Below are 9630 nucleotides of genomic sequence, written 5' to 3' on the forward strand. Positions count from 1 at the left end.
CCACGAGCACACGTGGAATATGCGGGGATGACACACACGAGCCCGCACAGGTGTGTCAGATACTCAGAACCAGCGTCGTTCTTTGGACTGCGAAAACCGCTTCTCAAGAACAACAAAACCGCATCACCTTGAAGTTCTTTAAGCTTCAAATCCCTTGTGTCCGGTTCACAACCACAGAGGGTGCGCAAACAGCTTCTTGTTAAGGAAAAGGATAAGTATGATGCGCGACCGCACATCAACAACCTTGACTCCTGATCCTTCAAGAGTCGCATCCAAGCAAAACACTCTTTTGAAGCGAGTCTTTTGTTAACAAGCCGCAGACACTCATGAGTCACTGCGGTTGCACCTCCAGCTCCGCGATCGGTAGCTACGGAAGAGCCACGACTAAGTCATCACACAGATGAACAAAGCTACTTCCAGGAAAACTGAACTGCTTCCCATTGAAGCGTGAAGAAAAGTGGCTACAGAACAAGTGCGGACGAGACTCCTAATCATCTAAGGGGATCTCGTTGAACAACAAGCTAAGGAACAATGGTAACAAGTCTGCTTATGACTTTGGGTACCTACTTATGAGCTGGATAGAATAAACAATGGTGGGCACAACCATGCCTATGACCATGTTTATTTGACCATTATCCAGATTCATATTGTTCGACCAAACATGGCCAACAATGACGCAAGTACCCAACTTTGCAACAATTCAAAGCAACGAGGTAACCGCAAAGGACGTGCGGTTACTTGAGAGCTAATTGGATGAACATGAACACCCCACAAAAAAGGGATCATCATTACATGTCCAATTGTTGAACATAGAGCTTGAGCAAAGCTATTCACAGCATTGCATCAGCTACCGCAGAGGTTACAACTAGATTTGCGACCGCGGACATCTTCCATCACGATCTCAAATGTTGGTTCGAAGTCGACTCTCTTCTTCAGTCACCATCTCAAAGGTTGGTTCAACACACCAACAGGTGGCAACCAACCCTGATGGCATCAGGAAAAGGTAGACCCCACCAGATCAACACCCTAGGCTGAGAATTTCGCATCAGACGAAACTTGCTCACAGGTACGGAAGAGACGTCACATGACACTACCGGATCCCCGGTTTGATTTACTAGAAGCAGGAGCCATCTACATGGCCTAGAATCTTCTCTATACTACGAGCTACCTTCTAGACACCATAGTCTAGTACTCCTCCCACATGCAACTTGCATAAGGGAGCAACACTAGACTGGGGGGACTTGAAGGGTATGGTTCCAGATCTCGCGTCAGCACGACCGCGAGTGACCATTACCCTTATCAAAAACCCCCACCAGCAAGAACTTATCTGCGTCCGTGCGGGCATGCGCGAACACAGATGTCGAATCCAATCTGTCAAGTGATGAGAAAGTAAAGATAGGCATAAGCGATGCGGCCTGTCACCGCATCTTATGAATATCTCCTTACCTAGTCTATGAAAATGGGTGTACGCGTAGCGATGCAGCCACGCACCGCATCCTATGAACGTTTTCATCAGTACAAGGGATCTGGACAACAGCAACAGTCACCACAAGTGGCGATGCGGCCTGGCACCGCATCCCACAAATCTTAGCCAGAGTGAGAACGCGGAAATAATAGTAGTTACCGCAGGCAGTGATGCGGCGCGACACCATATCCTGCCCATGAGGCAAGTGGGACTAACATCACAGAGCAAGTGGCACCAATGACAGTCGCCTGTCAGCCCAGACGTAAGCAACAGACTGACATCGCAGTAGGACGTGGCTTCACCTCCACAGCCGACAAGCCTGACACACCTGTATAAGGGCGGCGTGTCGTCAGTCTGTCAACTCAACCATCCTCCTTCACTCCTCGGCTATAAATACCCATCCCTAACCAGGTTTGAGGTATCACTTCTCAACTCCCTCACAACTACTACTATCACACGCTTTGCTTCTCAAGCAAATTAATGATTCTCACGCCGGAGAGTGGTAACAAGGAGCACCCCCCACCCCTTCCTCCTTGTTACGAGTCACGGTGTGTTTTCCTTGTGCAGGAGACAGCCCAGCTGACGGTCAAGCCACCGATCCTCGGAAAGAAGGGATTAACCCTACTTGACGAGACCAGTGAATTAACCTCTCTTGGTTAACCACTGTTTCATCAATCTCATTTATATATATATATACATATATATATATATATATATATATCTTCTTTTTTCAAATGATGACATCCCGCTTAAACTAATACGAACGCTAATTAATGTAAAAGATAAAAATGAATCTTAATATGAAGTTTTCTCCTACCTTTTTTGAGTTGTTGGGGATGAAATTGAGACTTAGAGAACAACAAATTCTTGTGCCACCCCACCCTTTTTCTTATCCAGCCAAAGCACCCCTCATATCCGGCGTGCTCCAATCCGAAAAAACTCAACGTCACCCATCTTTCACGCCCAAAGAAGCAGAGGTGTTACCCTTTGAGTCTTCTTCTGAGACCAAGCAACAACCTTTCTTCACAATCGATCACCACTGGAGCGAAACCTACATTTCCGACACCCATATCTTGTTGTTTCTCTAAAGCATGTCCTTTTCATTGAGATCAGCTGTCGCAGATCAAATCACCATCACAAACACCACATTATTTGAAATTACATGCAAGGTTGTCTAGAGCGTACATATATTATTTGAAATTTAAACTAACATGTGTACGAAAAATGCTGTATTATGCAAAGAATTGAGAAGACATTGATGACCTCACGACCGCCCGAAAAGACGTAATTCTCACCCTCAAGATAATGTGGAACTTGTGTTGTATAAAGGAATCTGCAAGGTAAAACCTTATAAGCATCAGAATATAAACAATGGGAACCGAGATAAAGTTACTCTTCTTAAAAACTCGTAGGATAAAGTTATATTTTTTTGTTTCATTTCCAATCTAATGTGGACTTTAGATAGGAAAAAATAAGATTCTTCGATAACTTTATCCTTAAAACACATAGCAAGGAAAAAAGCCGCATTTAATTTCCATCAAACATGCAACTATACGCGATCAAACAATCAACAATACTGAAACAAATATCAAAATAAGCATCATTAAAAAATTAATTACCATATAACAGTTCCATGTCCACTCGGTTAGATCTCGAAATCCCCCAATAACTCGAAACCGCAGCCTGATCGCAGTTCCGATATCGGCCTATTTCACCAACCAGGCCTTCAGCACCGACTCCCGCGGCAGAGCTCATCATCATTTGAGCGATTGAAATTATAAACATAAAATTAGACACAAAACAATAAAATTAAAGGTTACAATAGAGAATCAGTAAGACAATGTTTAGAATGAACCTGGATTCTAGAAAAGGGCAATTTAGGGTTTTGCGAAGGGAAGAGGATCTTGCTTACAGCCTGGCCAAAACCATGTTTCTGAATTCAGCAAAACGTGCAATTATTTGAACATTTTTTGTAGGATCTGAAGCACCAAAACATGATTCCAAGAGTCGACGTTCCTGGCTTCTGTTTCTCGTCTCTCTCTACACCATGAAGCACTCTCATTTTCCCTTTAATCTGTCCCACAAATAACAACACCTTAATTAAAAAAAAAACCCTAACATACAATGTTTGCGAATAAGCCATGTTCAGTCTCACACAAATGTGACATTTTACCTCAAGAAGAACTGAACGGGCCTATAAATATCTAAATAATTAAGATAGAAAAGATGTTTGTGAATGCTAAATCATAACCCGAGTCTCAATTTATAAAAAAACAACCAATGTAATATTTATCAAAATCGAATCAAAGTCACAACCAAACAGTTAATATTGTTGAACCATTAGCATTCAGATGTTATCTGCAAATAAAAACACGATAGCGTAACCACTTACCGACACACAACATAGAGGCAAGCACCTGCATCTTGTGGCGTTCTACGTCCTCTTATGAACCCACGCTCAACAGCTATCTACAATTACGAACGAATCAATACGCAGATATAACTCTAGAAAACTAAAATATATGAAAAGCACAAACACAAACAATGTAAATTCAAACAATTTACTAACGATTTTTGAAAGAAGCTCTTCTGTATATAACCTGTCTGCTCCTCCTGTTACCTTTAAATAATATGCATGAACCCTAAAATTGAAGCATTAATCGCAGATACTAAACATCAATTGAAAAGAATTACTCAAAAGATGATGAAAACTCCAATCAATTACCCCAAAAAAATAGAAAAAAAAAACCTGATTATCATCCTAACAATTAATTTTATATCAAAAAAATCACCCTAAGTCTCAAAGAAACATCCACAAATGTTGTAAACGACCACCCAGTACCAGTTGGAGAACAAACAAAACCACTCATCGAACTGGATTAACGGATTATTGATGAGAGAATCGAGATGATTGAGGATTGAAGAAGATACAATAGATTAAACATTACAATAAACAATAATAAAAGATTTCATACCTGGTTATTGAATCGGTGAAGAGAAGAGACAGCTTCTCCAATTGAGCGATGAAGGAGAGGTGGCTAGGGTTTACAGAATAATTGTGATAGTGCCTTTTATATAGATCCGAATTCACGGTATAGGATGACCCGAAATCAAACGGATCCTGCGTCCAAAGAAAGATTGTGTGTATTTAGAATGATTCCCTCCTAAACTCACAAAACACCTCCACCATAGGTTGCCACATCATCAAAAAGCTCCAAAATCACATGCCACATGGCCCAAATCCATCTCATTTATATATATATGATCATGTACTTGTAATCTCCTAGTGAGGCATATCAACAAAAGAATTACCCTGGTTGCAACCCGTTGACGTAGGTCAGCCGATCAAACTTCGTAAATCTGGCATGTCATCTTTATTTATTCATTCTCTTGCAGTTTGATTGTGTGTATGTTGCAGTACCCGAATCCTTAACAATTGGGCTTGTAGCATTCCTCCCACTTGAATGCCATCAAGGATAAACCAGAATGACTCATGGTGAAGCACCCCATCGTCGCCACTCGCCACTCAGTCCCTTTTGCCACATTCGGAGATGTATTAATAGAGTGCCATGGTGCCACGGTGAATGCCACTCAATCACCCCAATGGCATCTTCTACCGATGATGTTCACTTCTTTGGCGCATCATTTTCCTTCCCAATCAATTATAGTGTTCGTCTAACCTTTTAAGGACCACAAAATGTGGTGGAAGCGACAATGGCTCTTGCAACAACGCTGAAGCTAATGGTGTTGTGTAGGTCATGGGTTAAAAGGGCGGCCTTAGTAGTTTGTGCATGGGGGTCGGTGTTGGAACAACCGCATTGGGCAATTGGCTGGTATTAGTTTGACAATAGGTCTAGGTGGTGGTTTTGGGGGCTGATGTCATGGGTTATCAGACACATTTTGGTTTAAGGCATGTTGCGGGCTCTAGGACTATTATAGGTGTAGGTTGAGCTGCTGGTGGCGCAGTGGCGGAAGGAGTAGCTGGGTGGTGTTAACGGAGCGATCGAGACAAATTTAGGGGGCGATGGTGTGGGTTTTGGTGGAGGGGCTTGCGCTGTATTTTGTGATGGGTTTGAAAGAACAACGGATCTTTGGGTGATTTATGTTTCGAGGGCTTGTAAGGAGGTTTATCGGTGAAGAGGGTTTTAAACTGGACTTGTGTCTTGCCAATGTTTCATACACCTACTCACTGAACTTGACTCGTATCTTGTCACGGTTGTTCATCGGTAGATCAAGACCTCTTTGATATCAATGATGTCGTTCGATCGTAATTAATAGCCAAGAAATTGAGAGAGAAGCGGAAAAGAAAGTAGAGGGAAAACTTGGAACAATTTTCCGCATAATTCGTTAACCGAAAGAAACTACCTATAACAGTTGCAACGAATGCAAACAAAGCAACAACCCACTACCTAGAAGGGAGATGCTATGGTTATCTGGAATAGGCATCAAACCGTTCATCTTATGGTTATACTGGTCGGATCGATTGAACTGGATAAGAAACTTATCGTAATAATAACTTTAGATATATGATCAATATATGAAATGTAACAAAAAGAAAATACAAAAGTTCAAAAAAATATACAAATTAAATACAAGCAAATTTAAAAACATCATTAAATATAGAATTCGTCACCCGAAAAATATAAATTAGTCTCTCCATAGACTCTGCACATGTGTGTTAGTTTGTGTTTTTTTAAATTGAATTTACTGCGAACATAAGGAAGCTAGTAGTAAACTTGTAAACCAACATTTATAGAGCATGTGGGTTTGTAGTAGAGTTGGTAAATGATAATTAATCAACAATTCCACATTAGCAGTTTGTGGGTTCGCATCTTTATACAAGTTGTGAGTTAATTTTTATGTTACCTCAAACCATTCAACTTAGAATTGTCCCACATCGAACACAACATAAATACTCAACCCTGTTCATCTCTATTAAAAGTTGTACGTGTCCCACATCGCTAGCTAAACAAACTTTGAGCTCTCTTCTTATCTATAAAAATAGATATATAACCTGACATAAGTTAATAAAGTTGGGGGCTGTTTGGCAACATCTGAATGGACTAGTAAGAGATATCATTAAGTACTGAATCAGTAAGAGTTCTGAACCATTAAGAGCTTGTATAATGCATAACTATTCAGAGGTTCTTAACCATTCAGAGGCAATTGTCTAAACCATTCAGACATTTGCTTGTGAAACAAACAGTCTGAACCATTAAGTACTGAACCAGTAAGAGGTCTGAACCATTAAGACTAAGGGGTATGGAGAGCCTTATCCCCAAGGGGATGGGCCGTAACGTCGGCGCCACGTAGGAGTGGCTTGTAGAGGATGGACCTAAGGGGTGGGGGATGAACCCCTTTGTGTATATATACGTATGTATGTATAGGTATATGTGAGAGAAGGAAGGAGGAGGGAGGACCGGCTACCCCGGCTGTGGGGTGCCGGTTGTGCCAAGCCGAGCCCCAGGGGAGCGGTGTGGGGGACCGGCGCCGGTCCTAGCCGGACCTCAGCCGGCCCCCATACGCTTTAGTCTAAGAGCCTCATTAACAAGTAAACAAACAACCCCTTAGTTTCTACTTCAATCTGGTTATAAGAAAACTGTCAGGTAAAATTTAGGAATAGTTCAAATGTTCATAGTGGACCAGCAACCTTACCAGTTCTCCGTTGAACTAGCCAGTCTGGTTTTGGTTTAGAAACACTAAGTAGTTCAGCCAATCTGGTTTGGGTTTAAAAACACGAAGTTATCTGACGACCCCCTTTAGGAATGTATCAAGATGCGTTGTAGGATAAGCAGCCTTTCTAGATTTGATGAAATTAGGTTCATAAGATTATCAAATTGATTCAAAACCTAAAATAATTGATGAAGGTACCATCAAAATGGTCCGAACCGAACATATCTAAAATCACCTTCATACAACATGTGATCCAATCTTACCTGGACCGCAAATCTAATAGTCTGAGTGACCCTTCCAATACCGAATATTAATGACCAATCAAGAAATGTTCATTGCTCCGCCATTGCTACAACCAGTTATAGGTTTGATGTAAAAAAATGTCTTATATCACATCTCATTTTCAGTTTATGTTTATGAGTGAGTGGAGGAAAAAGAAAAAGTAATGATAAAAGTATAAAAAATATTATTTAATTGAAAAGAAAAGAGACAAAATAGTTGTTTTTAGGCTATGAGGTATACTTTCACGCCTCTTAACTACACGTAGGCACCACATCACCTACTTGACCCTCTTCACTTCACCGTACACCAAGGAAATGGTTTAACCCCATTAACGCCCCTTAAAATTAATTAAAACACACACACACACAAATATATATATATATATATATATCATGTTGTTTTGTGTGTGTGCGCAAATCTTGCAATGCTTGATTCCCTCCTTCTATCTCCTAGTTAACTTCTTAACGTGTAAAGCTTTTAATGCCTCTTAACACCCTTCAGGAGCGGTTTAACAAGTTTTAACGGATGCCAACTAGTTGCAATGCTTGATTCCCTCCTTCTATCTCCTAGTTAACTTCTTAACATGTGAAGCTTTTAATCCCTCCTTCTATCTCCTAATTAACTTCTTAACATGTGAAGCCTTTTTATGCCTTAGTGTAAATATATGTACATGGATAAGAAATATATCTAATTAGTTCTTGGGTCTTGTCTACATTTATTTAATAATCTCAGATTTCACGTAAAGGTATACATACTAATTCTGTTTATTCCTATATTTTTTTACATAAAAATATATATTACAAGGATCAATTCATAGGTATTACATGCTTTAAAATATATATTACAAGGATCAATTCATAGGTGGTGGATTCTATTCATTTTTCAAACATAGCCTTTAAATAAAAACATTGGGGAGTTTGGAAAGGTATCGTCTCTACTGTCACTAAAACTAAAGTGGGGGGTGTTTTCTTGTTAGATAATTTTAAGGGTGTGGCTGGAAATGGGTGCTCCATCGGATTCTGGCTTGACCCGTTGATTTGCAATGTTCCGCTTAAGGATCGGTTCCCTTCTTTGTTTCGGCTCGAGTCTGTTAAGAACTATTGGGTTGCGTCCCGTTATAATTGTTCTCAACAGGCTTTCGTTGGTAATTGGGGTTGGACTCGCAACCCAGTCTCGGCTGTGGAATGGAGCGAATGTAACGATTTTTCTGCAATGATGGAATCTGTGAAGCTCTCTGTCAGCAAGGATAGGTGGGAATGGAGAGGGGGTCGTGATAAAGTATTCTCGGTGGGATCGGTTAAAAATTTCCTTCGCAGTAACGTTGATTACAGTAACAATTATGTTTTTAAATGGTCGAAGTGGGTTCCTAAGAAAGTTAGTATTCTGGTCTGGCGTGCTCAAATGGGTCGGATAGCGACGTTGGATGCTCTTATCAAACGGAATTGCTTTAACGGTGAGAATAGGTGTGTCATGTGTGGCGATGGAAGCGAAACTGCGGATCATCTTTTCTGCTCATGTGAGGTGGCTTCGGAGGTCTGGTATCGTATTAGTAGATGGGTTCATATTGGTCCGATTTATGCTTTCTCGCTGAATGATCTGCTCGAAGTTCATGAGTTCTCCGGTTTAGGTCCCAAAGCGAAAGACATTCTCAAAGGTATCATTATGATCAGCTGGTGGTGTATTTGGAGAGCAAGGAACGAAAGAAGATTCTCGGATAAACATAAATCGGCGGATAGTATAGTGCAGGATATTAAGTCGCTTAGTTATTTGTGGTATAGTAATAGATCTAATTGTAGAGATGTTTCATGGGAGAATTGGGTTTCTTTTTTGGTGATGTAATCGATTTTGTCTGGCTTTTTGGCTGCCCTTGTTTCAAGGGTGTGCCGTTGTGAATAATAGTTACCTTTAAAAAAAAACATGCTCTAAATTATAAATTGAGTCTATCTAAATCATTTAAGAGTGTATCTTTAGGACGTAAGTTAACCAGGTGAAATCAAAAGCCTCCCCCCATTTGCCAATTTCTCCCCCTCTCGTCTCAGTAACCCGCTTTCTTCTCCTACAAACCGTCCCATCTCTCTCCTTGCTTTCTCTCTTCCACGTACTTTCCCACCTTTCATGTCGGCGGCATTCATGGATCTAAAAACCATCCATTAGACCATGTGTAGAGGTGAAAGAAAATAATGCCCCCACCATGGGGCATTATTCGATAC

At 40.8% G+C, this 9630-nt stretch overlaps 1 protein-coding gene and 1 long non-coding RNA gene across 2 annotated transcripts; one reads left to right on the forward strand and one right to left on the reverse strand.

Moving 5' to 3' along the window:
• Nucleotides 1-2533: 2533 nt before the first annotated feature.
• LOC118485609 lies at nt 2534-3921 on the reverse strand. The gene is made up of 4 exons (XR_004877066.1): nt 3858-3921; nt 3085-3539; nt 2677-2798; nt 2534-2578 (listed from the first exon to the last, which is right to left on the reverse strand). It is a non-coding gene; the product is annotated as an uncharacterized LOC118485609 (long non-coding RNA).
• Nucleotides 3922-8635: 4714 nt separating this feature from the next.
• On the forward strand, nt 8636-9259 carry LOC110900460. Its single transcript, XM_022147347.1, has one exon. The coding sequence runs from the start codon at nt 8636-8638 to the stop codon at nt 9257-9259; it is 624 nt and encodes a 207-aa protein (XP_022003039.1).
• Nucleotides 9260-9630: the final 371 nt, after the last annotated feature.

This window comes from Helianthus annuus, chromosome 13, assembly GCF_002127325.2.
Source record: "Helianthus annuus cultivar XRQ/B chromosome 13, HanXRQr2.0-SUNRISE, whole genome shotgun sequence".
NCBI classification, from domain to species: Eukaryota; Viridiplantae; Streptophyta; class Magnoliopsida; order Asterales; family Asteraceae; genus Helianthus; species Helianthus annuus.